This window comes from Antechinus flavipes, chromosome 3, assembly GCF_016432865.1.
Source record: "Antechinus flavipes isolate AdamAnt ecotype Samford, QLD, Australia chromosome 3, AdamAnt_v2, whole genome shotgun sequence".
NCBI classification, from domain to species: Eukaryota; Metazoa; Chordata; class Mammalia; order Dasyuromorphia; family Dasyuridae; genus Antechinus; species Antechinus flavipes.
The window spans coordinates 249,732,588-249,753,377 of record NC_067400.1 but is presented as its reverse complement, the minus strand read 5'-3'; the positions used below and the strand labels follow the sequence as shown (position 1 = coordinate 249,753,377).

Genomic DNA, 20,790 nt, shown 5'->3' with positions numbered 1-20,790 from the left:
ACATACTGAAATGCTATGGACAACTGGCATATTTAATGTATTAACTTCAACAAAGTGAGACAAACCTTTTTCCTAAAACAAATTTTTTTAAGATTGTTTGACTGTAAAGATCCATTGTATTATTTAATGAAAGTTTATCCTGGTGTTTCCCTTCTTTTATCCAAATCTATATAATATCAAATCATAGTATTAAAATTTTTTGACAATTAAATTCTACATGTAAAAGCTTCAACTGAACTTGAGACTTTATCAGTGATCAATAAAACACATTTAAAGACAGATATTATAAAAACCTAAAACTTAGGTAGAACATATTAAAAATCTATTACTTACTAAAGTATACACTATATATATTTATAAATATAAAATATATATTATCTATTTAGGCATCTGCATGGATAGACATGCATCTCTGCATTGTCAATTTGGCCTTAAAGAAACTTAGTAGTTCCCTATTATCTCCAAGACAAAATTTAAGATATACTATTTAGTTCTATTATTGTTAAATGGATTTTTTTCATTATTATTCACAAGAATAATGAATGAAATCAATCAATTGAAATGAAACATTTGAAAGTCAATAATCTATTTCCTAGTTTTCAGGTAGAAGTAATCTAATCATGTTGCTGTCTCCAAAGAAAAGTTTACTACTCCATTAAAAGTAAAATTTTTATGGTTTTATCTTTATGTTGCATTACATCACATCTTTGTCCCTATCCCCTTTTGAGGATAGATATACACACAAATACACACATACACACACACATACATTCTATATATCCTATCTTTATATCATACATAAAATATCTAATAGTTTACACGTCTAGTTTTATACACTAATACATAACTTTTAAATCTAATTTTATACATTAATACATAACTATTAAATCAATGAGAAAGGAGATAAAGGAAGTCTAAGAACTGATTTTCCATAGTCATCCAGATAAGGAATCGAGGCAAGATGGTCACAAATTTAGAAGAGTACAAGTAAAGCAAAAGGGTCTTCCATACTCGCACCCCAAGTCAGAAATGCTTGCTGTTTGTAACAAAAAAGTCCATTATAAAATATTTTTAGTTTCCCTAAGCCAACCAGAAAAAGTTGCCATGAAAAGGAGAATACTGTCATAACAAAATCAAGACTCTTTCTTCAGACCTAAGCTTAAAGTCACTGATTGATAGATCCCTTACCTTAGATTCTCCTTTTTCCCCAACCTGGGATGGAGAAAATCTCTTTTTGTGGTCCCTAGCGTCTTTTGACAGCCAAAGCTCAGTGTGATCATTAGTACTTTTGATGGGTTTGAAGGAGTTGTTTGTTGTTTGTATTAAAAACAGGACAATTCAACATTTTTATATTCATCTTCACTTAGATGTTTCCATTTTCTATAGCTTCCTTGTTAAAATATTGGTTGATGAGTTCCCAAATTTTCAAGAGACAAATCCTATTTTTCCTTCTCATTGTAACTTGTTTCTTCTAATGTCTTCAGAATTTCAATCATAAGCATCTACTACCCCTCCTGAGCTGGCTTCCTCTGTCCCCTGAAACTCTTTAAAAGCTGCTCTTCCAATATATTTGATGCATGTCAACATTTCTTCTCTTCTATCATAATGTATTAAGACCAAGGGCATTTTGTTATTTTTTTAAAATGGATTTTTCTGAAAAAGAAGTAATTAATTGATCATTTATTGTCAAATTTTCACTTGAAAAAATATTTTTATCTGTTCATCATAGCAGATAAAACATAATAGTCTTTCTTCTTATGATTCCTTACTCATAAAGACACATAAAAACCTACAATAAGCCTCTACATAAATAATTCTTATGTAATTATAGTTATCTTTATTAATCATTTCTTAAATTTCAGGAAAACAAGTCATCTGTTAAAAGTTTTAGTGAATATTTGTTTTTAGGAACAGATAAGTGATGTAGTAGACACCATGCTAGACCTGGAATAAGAAAGACCAGTATTCAAATCCAGTCTCAAATACTTGCTTGTTTGTGATCCTGGGCAAATCAGTTAACCGTGTTTACACTACTTTCTTCATCCGTAAAATGAGCTAGAGAAGGAAATTGCAAACTGCCCTAATATCTTTGCCAAGGAAACCCAAATGGGATCATGAAGAGTTGGACATAACTGAATAACCAACAATACATATATTTATTTTATGTGGATTTCAGTACAGCATATTTAGTATACCCTTTCCCTTGTAACCATGTCAATATTATCATCATTATGTTGGTGAATAGAGGCCTGTGAAATATAGAGCCCTTAAGATTTTAGTACCAGAGGAAACTTTAGAAATTATTTAGTCTGCAGGTAAGATAAAAGTATAATGTCATAAAATGACAAATAGGTAAGTATTTGTGAATATTCAAATAAACTTGAAAGAAAATTTGGTAGTACCTATTCCTCCAGAATAAAATTCAAAATATATTATTTCGTACCATTATCTTTACTTAGCCTTTTTAATTGTTTTTTATTGTAGCAAAATGCTACAAAAGCAATTATAATTGTCACAAGACCTTTAAGAACCCAATAAGATACATTTAAAAGGCAGGCACTTACCTCTAAGCTTTCAAATTAAACTAGTCTAATCTTATGATATTTGCTAATTCACTAAAATAGAAATTTTTACACATATCATATCTTTATTCTATCATCCCTTTGAAGACATATGTTGTCCTCGCTTCATTAAATTGATATGTAATACTGTATAGACACAAGTTTTACATGAATTATATGAACTATTAAGCAAAAGAGCAAGGATATAGCAAGTCTAAAACCTTATTGGTCCTAGCTGCCTATGCTAGGAAGTTAATTAATGTTCATAAACTCAGGACAGTAAAATCAAAGCAATATAATCCTTCATATTTTTAGTTGAGATGCTTCATGATTGTAATAAAAAATCCATTATAAAATATTAATTTTTTAAAGGAAGAAGATTGTTACTAAAACAGTAAGTAACTAAGTCCTAAGTTTAAAATTATAGACTAAGATATACCAGGACAAAATTGCTATAGCTCTGTTTGATTTCAGGTAAGTCATAAATACCTTTTGGAAGAGCCAATCATGCAAAAGATTTTATATTATTTTTACATTATTTAAAGGGTATCATAGCCAGACTCAGAATCAACTAAGTGGGAGATATTCCTGTTCATAATGGATAGGGAAACTGATTCAAGAGGCTCTTGCCATTACCTTCGTAAGTCTGTCTTCTCAATCTGCCCAGGTATCCACATCCATCTATAGTCCAGATGGATCTTCCTTTAAGTAGTTCATGGAAGTTCCCTTGAATGTTAGAAAGCTGATAATAATTCAAAATAATTATCACTGAATTAAAAACTCAGAACAAATCATATTACAATTCTAAGGAATTTCACCTCACACAGCAAGTTTCGCTAATCAGCTTAAAACAGGATACAATTGTTTTTCTTGTTTTTGCAATAAAAATTAACAATAAATAAAAACATTTACCTTTCATTCTTATTAAGTACATAGAAGATTTTTCCAAAAACATTCATTCAACATGCTTCTTTTCTTTTCTAATTTAAACATATTCTGGTATAAAAATCAATAATTTGAAAAAAGGCATAGTTTTGCAGTTCCTTCTTTCACAGAGCTGATAAGATTTTATAACCTTGACAAAGCTAATGATCAAGAGAACTTGACATGTTTAATTAAGAGAATGTGACAAGTCTTCAAAGAAATTTATAAATAATGAGGATTTTCAAAGTTTTGGTTGTGGAGCTAGGCAAAATTGCTTATTTCACTCCACCATCTTGGCTCCACCCCATCCCAATCCAATTCATTCTTAAGTTTCTTGGAGGCATAATATTACCATCCCAAAATATCCCTTATCTATTTGATTTGGATACAGATTTTCTAAAAATCCCCTTTGATAAAGCAACTTACAGTCTTTAAGTGAACTCTCTTATTTATTGCAAATCTGGACTTTAATAAATATCAACTTTCCAGATATTAGAAGGAGATATTGAACAAAGAGTTTGGGGGGGGGGGTGTGAAAGAGGAGATGAAGGAGACAAAAAAAGCAAGATCTTATATCTACTAGGAGACAGCCACAAATATCCATGGAGAATTTTCTCACCTTTCCCTCACTGCTAAGAATCCTGCTGATTATGCTATGTTGTTAGATTTAAAATAAACCTATGTGAAGACAATCCTTGAAATAATAGAGTTTATTAGAAAGAGGAAAATAGGAGCTTCCAGAGTATATACATGCATATAGGTAATCTGCAAGAGAGATTACTAGAAATCTACAGCAGAGTAGTAATTTCTATGTTGTTCAGTCATTCAGTCATATCCTAATGCTACTTGACCAGAAGGAGGTTTTCTTGACAAAGATACTGGAGTAATTTGACATTTCCTCTTCTAGCGGATTAAGTCAGAGTAAGTGACTTGCCCAGTATCACACAACTAATGAGTCTCTGAGGCTAGATTTCGAGTTAAGTCTTCCTGACTGGGGGTCCAGCAATCTATTTATCCATTGAGTCACCCAGCTGCCTCAGTAACTTCTAAAAGTACCTAAAAATAGCTCATATATAATATAATTATTTCTTTGCATTTTCCAACTATTTTCCAGAAATGTCATCTCATTATTTCTTCATGTTATCATGACCCAGATGCATTGATAATATTGGCAAAACTATCTATTTAGGTTTAATTGCAGTACATGTACCTGTTCTTTTTTATATATTATAGCTGTTTATTTACAAGATATATGCATAGGTATTTTTTCAGCATTGACAATTGCAAAACCTTTTGTTCCAACTTTTCCCTTCCTTCCCCCACCTACTCCCCCAGATTGCAGGTTGATCAATACATGTTAAATATGTTGAAGTATAAGTTAAATACAATATATGTATCATGTACCTGTTCTTGATAAGAGTTAAAGAATTATATGACTTCTCAGGGATAGTAAAGACTCAAAAATGAAATTCTCAGAAAGAACACTGGGAAATGAATATAAACTGCTTGCATTTTTGTTTTTCTTCCCGGGTTATTTATACCTTCTGAATCCAATTCTCCCTGTGCAACAAGAGAACTGTTCGGTTCTGCGCACATATATTGTATCTAGGATATACTGTAACCTACTCAACATGTAAAGGACTGCTTGCCATCTTGGGGAGGGGGTGGAGGGAGGGAGGGGAAAAATCGGAACAGAAGTGAATGCAAGGGATAATGCTGTAAAAAATTATCTTGGCATGAGTTCTATCAATAAAAAGTTATTTTAAAAAATGAAATTCTCAAAAGACACAAAGAAAAACAATTCCAGTACAGAAGAAATAGGAATTTATCTGAAAAGACATAGGAAATTTACTGACCAACTAAGATTTTAAAAACATGTAGCACTCTCCTTGGCCTTATTCCTCCAATTCTGGTCTGAACTGGCACTTTGGGTCCACATATCCTGCCTTGGATTTTAGAAGTATTTCTGTTAGGTCAATGTAGTTCACAAGCCTCCTTCAATGTAGTCCCAAATGATTTACACAGGAAAAGAACTGGCAGATATGATAGCTTAGCCATGGTCAGTGATCTCTGGAAAGTGTGAAACTAGGGGAGGGGCCAGAGGATTAAAGAAGGGGACATATAGAGCTCAGGAGGGGAAAAAAGGGAGGGGGAGAAAGTAAAATATGAAAAATATAGACTGATGAAACTAACATCTATTATTGGCAAAACTCTGTAATATATTATTAAAGTGATGAATAATGACTATCTAGGGAACAAAACCAAAAAAAGTGAGTACTAAACATTTTCTAAACTCTCCACATGGTCTCAAATACCTCTGAAACAGAAATTATGTACAAAAGATAAAGCAACTTCAGCTATCTCCATGGTCTAAGACACTCAGAATCCAAAAGTTTTTTTTTTTTTTAAATTGAACTAATGCCTATTCTTAATTAATTTAACCCTACTTCCCCTACCACCCACCATGCAACTTACAAAACAGTTATTTAACTCAAAAATTCAAGACAAGCTTGCAACAAAACTCATACAACCCTTTACCATCGAACCCCAACCCCCTTTTCTGTGCTGTGGAGATTCTTCTATAGCTCCAGGCTGTAGAAGTCTCAACCAGCACTGCGGCAGCAGTCTAGTCTGCAGAAGCTTGCTAGAGCTGAAACTGATAGAAAGCTCCACAGAAGCAGTATTTGGGACTGCATTAGATCTCTGCAGTGAAACAGAGGAACTCAGGAAAAGGAACAGGACACATGTATGGGTTTGAAATAGAGCTCAATCTCACACCAAAGAATAATTCTACGTCCTCCTCCTCCCACCCTCCAAAAAACTCATTTGGGACCAAGATGGAGGATGGTGAAGTGTGATTTGTCCAACTTGAAAAGCAGCTGAGGCACTTTGAGATTTAGCCTCCAAGGAAACTGCCATCCGAGTCAAGGGTATGAATAAGGTGAAATATCAAAACCAGAAGAAATGAAAAGAAAAATCAGAATATATTATGTACAGTGATTTCTTAAGAAAATTGAAGATACAAAATAGAAAAAAACTTCAAAAATATAAAACACTCAAACTATCAGATAAAGATTGCTAATAACCTAAAATTCAGACAGGAAAATAGATTTAACTGTAAAGGAACCATCAAAGCAGGATGGGGGAGATAAGAATTCCTGGTCATGATAGATTCACAAGAGCATTCTATTAAACTCTTAAAAAATAATTAGTACCCATTTGTGCTTTACAAATTAGCTTCAAAAATTGAGAACGAAAACAATCTACCAGAATTCTTTTATGAGACAAATATATTCTTAGGGAAATAAACCAGGGAAAGATAAAACACAGAAGGAAAACTATAGGCTGAAATCATTAATAGAATATTGACTCAAATTTTTAAACAATATCCCACTACAAAGAATTGTCCAAGAAATGATTCATGGTGACCAAGTGAACTTTATACAAATGATGCAAATATGGTCCAACATTAGGGGGGGGAATATCAGCATAATCATATTAAAAACCAAAATATCCAAAACACATTATTTTCATAGATGCAGAAGTCTTTGACAAAGTGAATCAGTTTTTATACTAAAAATCCTATAAAAATTATTTATATATATATATGCATATATATATATATATATCATAAGCATCTATATAAAATCAAAAGGAAGCATTATATGCAATTGGAATAATGCAAGGGAACATTTCCAATAAATATGAGGGTGAAGCAAGGATGCTAATTCTCCCTGGTATTATTTGATATAGTTCTGGAAATGCTAACAACAGCAATAAGACAAGAAAAAGAAACTAAAAACCTAAAGAAAATTAAAGAGGAGATAAAACTATCTCTATTTGCTGATGATAACATCAGCAAAGATACTAACTGAAAAAATTAATAGTTTCAGGAACATTAGAAATTACAAAATAATCTCTCAAAAACTATCAACATATATAATAATAACAAAGCTAAAGAAGCAAAAAAGAGAAAGGAAAATTTCATTCCAAATAACTACAAAATGCGTAAAATAGCCAGAAATCAATTTACCAAAGTCCATAAAAGATTTGAATAGATTCAGTTCAGGAATTGAATCTCCTAAAAGTAAAAGTAAAAAATAAATAAATAAATAAATAAAGAACAATGAAATAGTTGGAAGAATAATCAATGCTCATGGCTAGATCATGCCTGGATGATAAAATGTAGATAGTACCAAAACTAATTTAAACTTTTAATGTTGTGTCAATCAATTACCAAGAGGATAATATACTTCAAGTGAATTTGAAAAAATAAAAGGTCTAGAATGTCAAGCAAAAATGATGAAAAGAAATGGGAGAAAAAGAGGGAAAAGCTCTTCTAAACCTCAAAGTATATTATAAAGCAGTAATCATCAAAAACATCTGGTATTGGTTAAAAAATCAGAGAGAAACAATGAAACTCAATAACACAATATTTGACAAAAATGTAAAACTTAAATGACCAAGGGAAAAATCCTTATTTGATTTTTTCTTTATTAACTGAAAAGTGGTCAGAAATTAGGTTTAGAACCAATATCAATACATTCTAAATTTTAATGATCATGTAATCATAATCATTAAAAAGCATATTGTATAGGTTAAATATGTGCAATTTTTCTTAACATATTTCCATAGTTACCATGCTGCACACAAAAAAAATCAAATCAAAAGGGAAAAAACACAAGAAAGTAAAAAAAATAAGCAAACAACAATAACAACAAAAAGTAAAATAGTATGTGCTTTGGTCCATATTCAGTATCCATCATTCTCTCTTTGGATGTAGATGGCACTTTCCTTCACAAGTCTATTGGAGTTACCTTGAATCACCTCATTGTTGAAAAAAACTAAGTCCATCACAGTTTATCATCACATAATCTTGTTACTGTGTATAATGTTCTCTTCTAAAAAAAACTTCTGTACAAAATTAATTCATCTGAAATAATAAGGGAAATGGTCAAATGCAAATAAACACACAGTTCTCAAAAGAAGTGCTCCACAAGAAAGACAATCCAAATCACTAATGAAAAGAGAAAGGGAAGAAAGGGAAAAAGAAAAAGAGAAGGGAAGGGAGGAAAGGAGAATGGAAATGAGAAAAAGGGAAAAGAGCATGGTGGGAAGGAAGCAGTGAACAATGAGTCAGCATTGCTTCATCAAGAACAAACACTACCATTTAACCTCATTTACTTTTTATTAGATTAAGGAAATATGATAGCTCTTCTACAATTTAATAAAATATTTTACAATCTCTCTTCTGCCATTCTTTATTTAACAAATAAAGATATAGGGAATAAGAGAATTTGAAAGATTCGAAATGGGAAAGACTAGATCCAAAGAGTAATTATGACTAATGTTAGGTTGGAAGGACTTAATAGAGTTATAATATTAAGAGGCTTAATAGTGTTATGTTGGAAGTCTTAATAGAATGATCTATCTTAGAGTGCCTCTACTATTTACCTTTTTCTTAACTGACTTGAAGAAAAGCATAATTGACGTGCAAATCAAATTTGCATATGAAATATCTGGAAGGTTAACCTATTCGATGACAGAATCAGACTGAAAAAAATATCTTAACAGTTTAGAATACTGAGCTAAATCTGTGAATATAAACTATAATTGTCATAAATATAAAGTTTTTACACTTGGATTTAATAAATCAACTCAAAAGTACAAAATTAGGGAGACCTGGTTAGACAGAATTATTTGAAAAAGATCTATCTCCAGTAATATTTTCCCTTAAACTGAGCTTCAAAATTTCTTTTCTCAGAAAAAGGCAACCAGTCTAGTCTTAAAGGAACATTAAATCACAGAAATCTTATATAGATAAACTATGCAGAACAACACTCTGGCATCCTTCCCTGTATTTCAATTTCCTTTCTGAACACAATATCCTATTTCACTGCTTGCTCTTGGGGGATGGGGTAAGAGGTGCTTTAAAGGAAAGGAGAACTACCAGAAATCTAAATAACTATTACTTTGGCCTTGGATAGAGAGGGGAAAACAGAAGATCAAGAGAATTAACGTTGTATAATAAATAGAATCACCTCAATATCAACTCCTGTTCTATTCTCCCCTTTTTCAATCTCAGAAAATGAAATGATCTCTATCTTTGCCAATAACAACTGCTCTCCTTGTGACTTTAATTCAATGTTCTCATTTTCTCTGCGAACTTGCTTTTTTAATCATACCTAGCTCATTAATTTTCAACCTCTAAGCCTAGAAGCATAAACAGATCTCCCTCATCTCAAAAAAAAAAAAAAAAACTTACCATCCCTTCAAGCTATTGTTTTATTACTTTCATCCATTTCACAAACTCCTAGAAAAAGCCATTGGCATCATAGCTGTCACTTTGTTACCTCCCACCCAATTATTCTTGTTTTTTTTTTTTTTTGTAATTCATCTTTTATGCCTATCATTTGCCTAAAACTACTATCTATAAAGTTAACAATGATTATCAATTCAAGTGGCCTTTACTTCATCCCATTCTTGATATTTTGACATTAAATTTTCTTTCCCAAGTTTTTGTTTGAGTTGTATTTCTATTCATATGATTGATCTTTCTCAGTCATCCTTGAAGGATCATTGTCCATGTTCTTTCTTTTACCTTCTCCTTTTCCCTTTACAGATGATTTCATTGGTCCCCAGGATTTCAATCATCATCCGAAATATATTATATTTATATGTATGGGGGAATATGTATGTGTCACACACACACACACACACACACACACACACACACACACACCCCATGCTACAAAACAAGCTTCCATATATTCCCTGAGTATCAGACTCACATTTTCAAACTCCTTGCTAGACATCTCCCCATGGACAGTCTGCAGGCATCCTAAATTCAGCATGAACTGAACTTCTTTTGTTTCTCTTTAAACTTTCTCCAGCTCCCCTTTTTCTATTGAGAAACTCTCCATTCTTCCAGTCACAGAAATTTAAAACCTAGCAATCATCCCCAGATTTCCCTTCTCATTCCTGTCTTCAAATCAAATCAGTTGCCAAGTGTTTAAGTTTCCACATCTCCTGCATCCTTCCTCTCTCCACCCATTCAATAGCTTCTTTAACTCAAGAAATCAGTACCTCTCTCCCAAACTATTGCAATAGCCCCTTTTAATTGGTTTCTTTGCCACTCAGATCTCCCCTATCTGATCTACCTTCCTCCAAATTGATATGTTTAAATCACAACTTTACAGAAGAAGTTTTACTAATACCCTTTTGTTGACAGAATAAACTACAAAATCCACAAGTATTTAAAACACTTTACAATAGGATTCTGTTGGGATTAGGGCATCAACTGTTGGGTAAAGGGGATGTTCAACTCAAAAATTTATTGGGGTCAAAGGCTGGTATACTAAGGTGTCTCAAAAGAATTTGTAGACTTAGACCTTCTCCAAATCAAAGGACAAAGATTTTATAACACTGCTAAAAAGCAGGCTAAATCCATAAGGGTCTTTAGTCAAAAAAAGGAGTTTTAGCAATTAAGAGGAAAGAGGAGAATTAAGTTCCCTAGCAGAACTCACAATTAATCAGGAGGAAGATGCCATTAGGACAAGTGGGAGGTTATGCCATTGACTGGCCTCTAAATTCCTACAGAAATTTAACTATAACAAGGAGAAAAAGGCAAGGAAAGGGAGTATGCCATTGATGGTGGGCTAACCTTAAAAAGGAGTTAGGTTCCCAATAAGCATTGAGAGAATAAGGGGGAAGGGAAATTATAAATAGAGTAGAATGGGGAAATACAACCTTGGTGGTTGACATCATAATTTGGTTTCCTGATTGGATACAGTAAAATTTGGCATTATGATGATTTTGTCAATGCAAGAAACAAAAGTCCTATTTAAAAACAAAAGGATTGATAGATAACACTATCAGTGCTCCTCCCTGCTTGCCTCAGATAGTAGTATAAATTGTAAAATTTTACACTTTCTCTTGATAGTGCACACCCTGCTATCTTGGTCCCATCAAAAATCTGGTGTTTTCTCCTTTATCACTTCCAGCTGTACATCCATTCCCCAACTGTACAGACATTCCAGTTGTTCCCGGTAAAAAAAAAAAAACATTTCATCTCTGACTTCTATGTCTTTGGACTAATCAAGATTTACCATTTGGAACTCATTTATTCCTTCAAGTTTCAATTTAAGTGCTACTTTGCCTTTTCTGATTATTCCAGTTGGTAGAGTTCCTCTTCTGATATTTTGTAGCAAACCCCTACAGTGAACATAATGAAGATCTAGAAAAGAATCCTTAAAAAAAAAAAAAAAAAAGGAAGAAGAAGAATAGTCTGACAAGAAGAAAGAGAACCAAGAGGGAAAAAAGTGCTCCAAAAACCTGTAGAGAAGAAAATATCAAAAAGAAGAAGATGCACAGTGTCCAAGGATATACAGAAGTTAAGGAGAATAAGGTCTGAGAAAAAAAATCTTTAGTTTTCTATTACATGTAAGACAAAGAAACCCTTCTCTTATAGTTGCCTACATAATAGAGACTATGGATCAGCATCATACTATAATCACTATATGGTCTGTAATGTTATTTGCTCCATAGTCCAAGGAAATACCTCTTAAATTTCTTTCTGGATCAGAGAGTCCACTTAAAACTAGTTAATATGCAGTCCTGGCTTTGGTCTACTAAATTTCACCCTTTAATTGTGGTAATGGGCAGTCATTCCATGACCTCACCCATCCTTAGGAACCCAGTACTTGAAGTTTTAATTAGTTCAAAATAATATTTAATGGTTTAGTTACTAAATGCAACATTCTAAAAAAAATCCAAAAAAGCAGAGTACAAAGTTAATTACAAAAACTGCTATTACAAAAATAGACTCTGGAGAATTCACTTATTTAAGATTTTAAATGCTCTCATTAGCCAGTCTAGAGATCTCCTATCCTTCATCCTGGAAGCTGGGAAAAGCATGGTCTCTACTGAGTATCTTTCCTTAGTAGATTTCAGGGCCATTTCTCTTCTCCATGTACTGAAGTAGTGTGTCTATGTTTGTGTAGGGTCTAGGAATGAAATCCTTTCCATATAAAATCATTGTCCCTTAGAAACTCAAAAAGCTTCATCTTCCTCCTACTGGCCTCAAAGGTAAACTACCTGCTGTTTCATTATTTTGCCCTATTTTTCAACATTTTATAACTAGCAAATGGAGCAAGTAAAAAACATAGCTGAATTTTTTTTTTATTATAGTATACATTTTCTGGTTAAACACTGACAAGGACTTTCCTTCATTCCACACGTGTTCTTGAAGTTGCTTCTCTCACAGAACAGTAAAGTTTTGTAATGTATCCAAGGCCAAAATTTCAGAGGGGCTAATAAGTTCTTACAGAACTTTTTGCAGATAATGAGACTTCTTTTGTCCTTATCCCAAAAAACAACTTAGCTTTCCATCCACAGTGGTTGTTAACTTTGCAATATCTGTGAAGAATAGAACTTTCCAATGCTCTGGTTGCAGTCTGGGCCTGGAGTAGAGTATTAAATTTCAAAAAACAAACTATATTTCACTCCCTTCCTAAGACACAATAAAACAATACACATTCCCAGCTCCCCAAAGAATAAAAGGGGAAAATCTAGGTGTGTTGTACATAAATTCCATAGAATCTCTACTTTTTAGTAAACAATTCCAGAGAGCCGCATCTTTAAAATTCTCACTAGGATATTTTAGCATATAAAACTAGTCAAAATTCATTTCTCTTCTAGTTTGGAAATCTATAATTGAAAGAGTATTCCTGAATCACTAGATTATCTATGTGCAGTTTTATTCTGTTATAATCCACTGGTGGGGGAAGGTGAGCACTTCTCTTTCCTTAACTTTTATCTATCTTTTATCTCTGCATTCCAAACTGGCTGGAATTAGATTTCAAAGAAAAAATAAGCTTTTAGAAACTTTTAGCTGAAAAACTCTCATTTTACCAACCTTTTTTCTTTGGTAAATCAAACCACAAGAAAAGGAAATCTTTCCAGAAAATCACATGCAGAATAGAGGTATTGTTGTCAACATATGTTCACTAGTCCCAACAATGAACAAACATAAAATAAAAAACTTCTCTTTTATGAGAAACACAGAGCATCAACTTGAATTTGTCCTAAGATTAAAGAGTTAATCTCATGTTTCAGAGAGACAGGAGATTTTTCTCATTCCTAGAGATATTGCCTTGCATTTCTACTTCGCCATCTCTTTTTTTTTTCTACACCTACCACACAACTCTCTGAGGTTTGGCAGAGTATCCCATTTTATTCCATTCGTGGCTTTTCTCCAAAATTGCCCACAGTTCTTGTGCCCCATAAGAACTTGTGCTAGTGTATCCTCTCTGAACTCAGAGAATCAATTCTTTGTCTTCCTGTTGTCCTTATTGGAACTAAGAAATCATTTTCATCCTCCTCCTCACAGTGCCAAATGTAATGGGCTGGCAGCAATTCTAATTTTAAATATCAAGGTTTTATAAATGACTGATCCACAAGCATTGGCTTTGCAAAAGAATAGGTTGATTTAGTTTTAGTGGGACACAGGGCTCTTGCTCTGTTGGTGGTACTAATTCTGATTCAGTCTGGTTGAATTTGGAGCCAGAATCTTCCCTTGTCTCTTTTTCTCCAAGAAGATCATGCTTGAGTATATCAGGGTTAGCACAAAAAATCTGCCAGGTCTAAGAAGTCAGGAAGTTGCCTTGATGGGTTAAGGAGATGCCAGAGACTAAGTTACCACTGCAAAGTCTTTTCTTATTCATAAACAAAGAAACATTTTTCTTATAATTGCTTACGTGACAGGAGCTATTAGTTACAACATAAAATTTTCATGAAATGAAAATACTATATAAAATTTAAAAATTACTATCTCTTCCACAGCCTAGTGATTTTACTATGAGTAACAGACACTACTCAAAATCCAGGTAATAGAAAGGTTACAACCTAAGATACTTTTTTTTTCAAAAATACTAGTTAGTTATTTGAAAGAAAAATGGAATTTAGATTTAAAGATCATTGGTTCAAATCCTGACTCTGCTACTTACTACTTCTATTCATGATCTTAGTCAAATCATTTAACTTCACCTGGTCATTTTCCTCATTGCAAAATAAAAGAGCTGGACCAGATTATCTCTAATATATAAATCCTATGAAATACCACAAATCATTTTTCCTTATTAAAAACATTCAATTAAAAGATTTGTCTCAAGTAAACCTTGTATTATTTAGAAAGACATACTTTTTTGTCAGGCCACAATGAAATTATATTCAACTTTTTTAAAATAGTATTTTATTTTTCCAAATACATGCAAAGATAATTTTCAAAATTCACCTTTGCAAAACTTGTTTCAAATTTTTTCCCTCCCCCATCATCTCTTCCCTCCCCTAGACAGCAAATAATTCAACAAAGATTAAACATGTATGATTCTTCCAAAAATTTTTCCATATTTATCATACTACATAAGAAAAATCAGATCAAAAGTGGGGAAATGAGAAAGAGAAAAGCAAGCAAACAACAACAAAGTGAAAATACTATGTTGTGATCCACAAGTCCCTGTCATCCTTTCTTTGGATGCAGATGGCTCTCTACATCACAGGTCTATTAGAATTACCTTGAAATACTGAATTGTTGAAAAGAGCCAAGTCCATTATAGTTGATTACATAATCTTGTTACTGTGTACAATGTTTTGTCAGTTCTGCTCATTTCACTTAGTATCTGTTCATGTAAGTCTTTCCAGGCTTTTCTGAAATCATCCTGCTCAACATTTCTTATAGAATAGCAATATTCCATAACTTATTCAACCATTCCCCAACAGATGGGCTATCCATTCAATTTCCAATTCTTTGCCACTAAAAAAAATAGGCTACTTCAAACATTTTTGCACATGTGGATCCTTTCCCCTCTTTTATGATCTTTTGGGATACAGACCTAGTAGAGACTTCTAGATCAAAGGCAATGCACAACTTTATAGTCCTTTGGGCATAGTTCCAAATTGCTCTCCAGAATGGTTGGATCATTTCACAATTCCACCAACAATGCATTAGTGTTCCAATTTTCCCACATCCCCTCCCACATTTAACATTATCTCTTCCTATCATCTTCACCAATTAAAAGGTGTGAAGTAGTACCTCAGAGTTGTCTTAATTTCCATTAAATTCATCTCTTACTGGAAAGCTTACTATTTGTAAGAATAAAACTGACACTTTATGAATTTAAAAAGTCATAAGTTTTGTCATTTTAAAACAGGATTGGAAGGTAAGCTTATTAAAGTTATCTTCTTTCTTCCCCCTTCCCTCTCGCTTTCCCCCCTATTTTCCATTTTTATGTTTTTCACACAGTGGCAAATGATAAGCTATTAATAGCTTTTCTGAAAAATATCATAAAGTTTACTCTTTAGAAGAAGTATGAACAATATTATTAATAATGTAATATTTTTAGGACTTCTCCTATTCTGAGGTTTCTTACTTAAAAAAACAAACAAACAAACAAACCAAAATTTCATTCATCTTCTCCTGAAATGTCCTCACTCACAAGTATTAAAGCTTTCTCCTTCTCTTCACAGGAATGACATGTCAAGCCCGCAGTTCTTATGTGACCAGTGAGATCCTATGGGGTTATCGTTTTACTCCTGTTCTGACACTGGAGGATGGTTTCTATGAAGTAGATTACAACAGCTTTCATGAAACATATGAGACCAGCACACCATCTCTCAGTGCCAAAGAGCTGGCAGAATTATCCAACAGGGCTGAACTGCCTCTGAGTTGGTCTGTGTCCAGCAAACTCAACCATCATGCTGAACTGGAAACTGAAGAGGAAAAAAACCATGAAGACCAAACAGAGAGAAATGGTGATGTGACAAAACTAGAGAATGAATCCAAAGTTTAAAATCTTGGGTGGAGCATCCCCTTGTCCTCATACAACCTTTGTTTATTTCTTTCTTTTTCCCTCATTTTAATGTGTTTAAAAAAAAAAAAAAAGAAGAAATCTTCAAGGTGTGAAATATCTGCCTGCCCATTCTCAAACACAGAGCTTCACAAAGCAGTTAAAGACCTAGTGGCAGTGACCTCTGTTAGTGGTCTCCTCTCAGACTGTCATACTTTCAAACTCTTGTAGATTTTAGCTGGAGATGTGCATGAGATCTGTGATACCAGGTTGCTTAAAAAAGAGGGTCATATTTAATACCTGGAACATGAAAAGCCATCTCTAGTGCCTAATCATTCCTGTAGTGAATAGAAAGTAGCTCTAAATTGTACATATTTCAGCAAATTTCACAGATAGGGTGATGTGCTTGCCAAAAGTGGGCATTGCCTTTCTAAAGCCGTTATGTTAAAAGACCTACAGTTTAACAAGACACTGTACATATGCCTTATGTAATTTTTTTTCTCTTCACACTTAGTGATAAAACCCAGCATGTACACAGGTACTGTAGTGAAGACCTTCTAAATAATGTACATAGTTGTGCAACTTATGTAGATTTAGACACCTAACTTTAGAAATAACTTAAAAAAAAAACTACCAAACATTGTATAGTAGGAATTTCTGTTTTAATATTTTTATTTCTCAAATTATTTTAGTCCCCCTTAATTATCTGGCCTTTTGGTGCATGGCCCTCTCTTCAGTGTTCCACACTGGCAGCTATTTAAATCACCTCAATGTTTCTTTACTGATCCTTTCTAAAAAGCCATAGATCTGGGGTTAGCTGGAATTAGGAGGTGAAGAAAGCACCACAAATTTACAGAATATTGTAAAATATTTACTAAATTAATCTTTCTTCTTAGGAAAAGCTGTCATTCTAAAATAGTCTTCATCTACCAACTCATCTACCAACCTGGTTTGTGGTAGCTTCTTGAGAACAAGGCTATTTCCCACATAACTATCAAAACATCTTATCAGCCTTTTCCTTTTTTTTCAAAGCTTTTTTGTGTCCAAATGGTCCCAGAATAATCATTTGAAAATTTTGAAAATTGATATGGTAGCGGTGGGCATATTAGACCTAAAGTTATAGGATTTCATGAAAAGATTCAATGAATGATATTTATTAAGGTCTTAGTCATTTTATTGATTTTTGAATGTTTAAAAAAACTCTATCTTTACTTCACACACACTCCTTCACCTTCCAGATGTTTTTCTATCACTGGTCACATAGAACCAATATAAAAGAATATGACAGTCACAAAGGATTTGTATCTGGACTTTTTTCCCTTGAAAGAATTACAAATCAAGAATTAGATTATTAATCTGCATTACCTTTGAGAAAAATATTTCTGGAATTGGGTAGAAGGTTACAAATCTGACCCCAAAGTTCCCCTCAATCAAAACAAAAGAACTACAGCCTTAATTTTTAAAATTGCATGTATATATCTTATCTGCCTAGTCTGAAAAAGAAGGATTCACTTTTTTTTAAAGTATTTTTTGTACAGAATATTTGAACTATAAAGTGACAATTACAGACACACACAAAAAGAAAAAAAACTCAGGAGAAACTTAGTGGGCAGGTGGAAATTTTGCACTGTGACAGATCTTTCACATTAATTTCACATCTATAAACTATCTGTCCCTAAACACAGTGGCCCATCATACTTATTCATTCGGTGGATGTGTTTATTTTCCGCTTTTACAGCTGCACTGTTTGAGATTCTACATCATCTAGATCAAAAGAGATCAAAACTGTTTCTGTTTCCTCTCCCCTCCCCAATGGAGATACACATTCCTTTGCTATATTGGGGTGGGGGTGGAGGTTTTGTCTATCATAAAAGACTTCACAGAGAAGCAGGTGTGGTTCCCCCAAAGTAAATGACAATTCTGGAGGAAGACTAGGGTCTGTCTTCACCTACTCTGGTGGGTCTGCTCCAAGATAACTTTTTTTCTTGCCCTTTACTTTAGTGAAACAAAACTGTATTTGCTGTTGGCTGTTTCCCTTTGCTGGGAATGGCAATGCACTGAGTATCTATTGAATACTCTCTTCATACTTCACACTGTAAATGTAAGGCTGTTCTCCAGGCAAAGAGTGAGCATTTCATGTGCTAAAGCAACTGTGTGCTTCTCAGAAAGAAAACCACCATCGCCAATTCATAGTGGAGAATGATAATCAATGATCGCCTTATAAGCAGAGTGCCTCATGGTGAGGGAAATAACCAACAGTGCCCAGAAGGATCAATATTTCTGGAGCTTTGGGTTTTAGGGCAAAGTAAAAGAAGCTGTGATCAAAAGTTCATCCCTCCTCTAACTTTTAATTCTCAAACATCTTCCTAGTTAGCTGAGTTGAAAGAGCAGCTCAGGGTCCTACTGAACTTTTACATGCCCTTTAGCACAAATAAAAAGAAAAAAAACTTTATACCATTGAGGGCATGTGCATGTGTAACTTCTATTTTTGTGACTGTGGTACTTAAAACTTAATGTCTCTCCCTCTCAGTGTCTTTGGTATCAATGTAGTATGAGACAGAAAGTTTACCAAATCTCTTTTTTTTTGTAACATGAGCTTTCTAGGCTTTAAAAGGGGAAGCTTCACAGAAACTTTGTACTAGAATGTCCCTATCAAACAGCCTCTATTTTTCTACAATTATTAAGCAGTTTAACAATGTATTTTGTGTCAATACTTCAACTTCAGTATCAAAATTTCAAAACTAAATGTTATTAAGACTGAATTTTCCAAGTGGCAAGTATTGAATGGTATTTTTCATTACTATTTATGCTACAATTGCTATCCATTCTATTCTTTATCCAATATTTTAAAAAATATATACTTGATTTAATGTAACTGCACTATAAACAAGAGTTTCTCCCAAATTAATATTTTGATTTGTTGATTCATTTAGGTAAGTTTTTTAAGAATTTATGGAGATGTAGGAGACTAGGCTAAAATACCAGAGAGTGTCTGCTCACATTCTGACAGAACATAGTTCTGAATGAATGTCTCCTTACTGGGGCAAGGGGTTTTGGAATAGATTTCGTTCAAGATACCGACTAAAATCTTCGTATTCTCATACCCACCACAATATGCTTCACAACTTGAAGCAAAATATGTTCATTTTTGACTTTATGTAACTAATAAAATTGTTTTCTGTTGTCCTCTGAGAGAACTGTTATGTTTCACTTTTTAAATTCTTCAAATTGTAAAGTGAAAGTGTTTTTTCTACATTTGCATTAATGTAGCACTTAGTTTGGACTACTTCAACTCCCTCTTAAAGTAGTGGGTCAAGTCCCCTCGTGTAAGATAATAGCAACAACAAAAACAATCAGAGTCGCTTAAGTTAAGAAAAAGCAAAAAGGAATTTATTACAATATCCCCAGAAAGGGCAACTCCCAACAGACAAAGTGTTGTCAGTAAAGAAGTGCAAAGCACAAACTGCAAAACACAAGATTAAATAAATCAGAAGCCTCCTTGAACATTTTGAACACAAAAGTCTATCCCAGAAACAAAATAATATTAACTAACTCTTAATTTAAATTTCTTTAGAGAACTGCTATACAAGCAGATATTTTTGAATAAGATAATTCTGTTACGTGCATTCTCAGATTCATCATCACCTTTAAAAGAGGTACTTAAATGCTAATTTAAGAGGTGGTGGGAAACAGGAGGGGAAATGTTCAAACAAGACAATCCAACACCTGCAGCTTTTTAGCTATAGCTTAACTTATTATTGCAAAATTTCAAGTCACAATTAGGGCATAGTTCAGTCACATTCCCATGAGAAGTCTTCACCCAATTTATCCTATACATTATGACACTTCTCAGTAATCTAGGAATAACTCCAAAGAGTCCCCACAGGTATTTTCCCATTGTTAATTTAAAACATCATGCATTTAGCTTTCAGAAAAGAATATTTACTAAAAGAATAAATATAAATCATTACTCTTCCAAAAAAAATCTGGGACACAATGTCCTATACATTCTTAAGCATTGTTGTAGAGAACATGTTGCAAAGGGTTACCCCTTCACAGGTCCTAGTTATTAGAAGTACTTTCTTGAATCCATAACTTACATTCCTCTATCATGTAAAGGAATATCATTTCTTGGAGTTGCTTCATCTCTTAGATAACTATCTTTCTCTCTGTGGAGTTATTCATCCCAGTACCTTTTTGTAGACGTTTTGTCTGCTACTCATAATATAGTCTGGGATATGGAGGTAGAAGACAGGGGATAGAGGTACCATTCCCATAGGCTCCTTTTCAGCAGTTATTTCATCTATCAGTAAAGAAACTAAGCAGGAGTCCCTAAAACTGGAATTCTCCACCACTTGATTAATTATAGAAACTCTCTCACTCTTCAAAGCTGCCAACCCCTTCAAGTCATTTATTTGATTAGCCAATCGTGCTTGACCTAATAAAAGAGATTCACTTCT

At 33.3% G+C, this 20,790-nt stretch overlaps 1 protein-coding gene across 1 annotated transcript in view; it reads left to right on the top strand.

Moving 5' to 3' along the window:
- KCNJ6 (potassium inwardly rectifying channel subfamily J member 6) overlaps positions 1–19,527 on the top strand; it is a 180,080-nt gene extending 160,553 nt beyond the window's left edge. The window contains exon 4 of the mRNA XM_051984869.1: positions 16,011–19,527. Within this exon, the coding sequence (XP_051840829.1) occupies positions 16,011–16,333 (323 nt within the window). The 3' untranslated portion in view covers positions 16,334–19,527. The remainder of the gene's footprint in view (positions 1–16,010) is intronic.
- The last annotated feature ends 1,263 nt before the right edge of the window (positions 19,528–20,790 follow it).